This window comes from Gallus gallus, chromosome 29, assembly GCF_016699485.2.
Source record: "Gallus gallus isolate bGalGal1 chromosome 29, bGalGal1.mat.broiler.GRCg7b, whole genome shotgun sequence".
NCBI classification, from domain to species: Eukaryota; Metazoa; Chordata; class Aves; order Galliformes; family Phasianidae; genus Gallus; species Gallus gallus.
Window position 1 is genome coordinate 320,769 of NC_052560.1, and position 1,369 is coordinate 322,137.

The following is a 1,369-nucleotide window of genomic DNA, read 5'->3' on the forward strand; positions in this document are numbered from 1 at the left end:
GCTGTGAGTGTGGGAAGAGCTTTAAAAGGAGTTCCCACCTCACCTGCCACCAACGAATCCACACAGGAGAGAGACCCTTTCAGTGCTCTGAGTGTGGGAAGGGCTTCAACAGCAGTTACAACCTTACCTGCCACCAACGCATCCACACAGGAGAGAGACCCTTTAAGTGCTCCGAGTGTGGGAAGGGCTTCAAAAGCAGTTATGAATTGAAGGTGCACCAGCGCATCCACACAGGAGAGAGACCCTACAAGTGCTCTGCTTGTGAGAAGAGCTTCAAAAGCAATTCTGAATTGAAGCTGCACCAGCACACCCACACAGAGGAGAGACCTTACAAGTGCTCAGAGTGTGGGAAGAGCTTCAGCAGAAGTTCCCACCTCAACTTCCACCGGCACGTCCACACAAGAGAGAGACCCTTTCAGTGTCCTGCGTGTGAGAAGAGCTTCAAACGCAGTTATGAATTGAAGAAGCACCAGTGCATCCACAGAGGAGAGAGACCCTTTCTGTGCTCTCAGTGTGGAAAGGGCTTCAAAAGGAGTTCCCACCTCACCTGCCATCAGCACATCCACACAGGAGAGAGACCCTTTAGGTGTCCTGAGTGTGGGATGACCTTCAGAATCTGTTCTGAATTGAAGTTGCACCAGCGTATCCACACAGAGGATAGGCCCTACAAGTGCTCTGAGTGTGGGAAGTGCTTCAAAAGGAGTTCCCACCTCTCCTGCCACCAGCACATTCACACAGGAGAGAGACCCTTTCAGTGTACTGAGTGTGGGAAGAGCTTCAAAAGAAGGCCTGATTTGAAGCAGCACCAGCTCATCCACACAAGAGAGAGGCCCTTTTAGTCTTCTGCGTGTGGAAAGACCTTTAAAAAGTGTTCTGAACTGAACCTGCATCGGCGCATCCATATGGAGGAGAGACCCTTTCAGTGTCCCGCGTGTGGGAAGAGCTTCAAAAGAAGATCCGAGTTAAGGGAGGCCCTGCAAGTGCTGTGAGTGTGGGAAAAGCTTCAAAAGCAGTTCTGAGTTGAAGCAGCACCAGCGAACCCACACAGAGGAGAGACACTACAAGTGCTCTGAGTGTGGGAAGTGCTTCAAAAGGAGTTCCCACCTCACCTGCCACCATCGCATCCACACAGGAGAGAGACCCTTTCAGTGTCCTGAGTGTGGGAAGAGCTTCAAAAGCAGTTTTGCACTGAAGCGCCACCAGCGCATCCACATAGGACAGAGACCCTTTCAATGTCCGGAGTGTGCAAAGAGCTTTAAACGCAGATCTCATCTCAACACTCACAAGCGCAACCACAAAGCACAACGGCTGTAGAAGCACCCCAAGACTCTGGGAACCTTCCAAAGCAGTTCCAGCCTCGTTAGCGACC

At 51.5% G+C, this 1,369-nt stretch overlaps 1 protein-coding gene across 1 annotated transcript; it reads left to right on the forward strand.

The window, feature by feature from the left end:
• Positions 1-8: 8 nt before the first annotated feature.
• On the forward strand, positions 9-1,011 carry LOC121107788 (putative zinc finger protein 66; the record flags this gene model as incomplete). The annotated part of the gene is made up of 1 exon (XM_040653899.1): positions 9-1,011. A coding segment is annotated over one exon (831 nt), but the record flags the coding sequence as incomplete, so codon positions are not given.
• Positions 1,012-1,369: the final 358 nt, after the last annotated feature.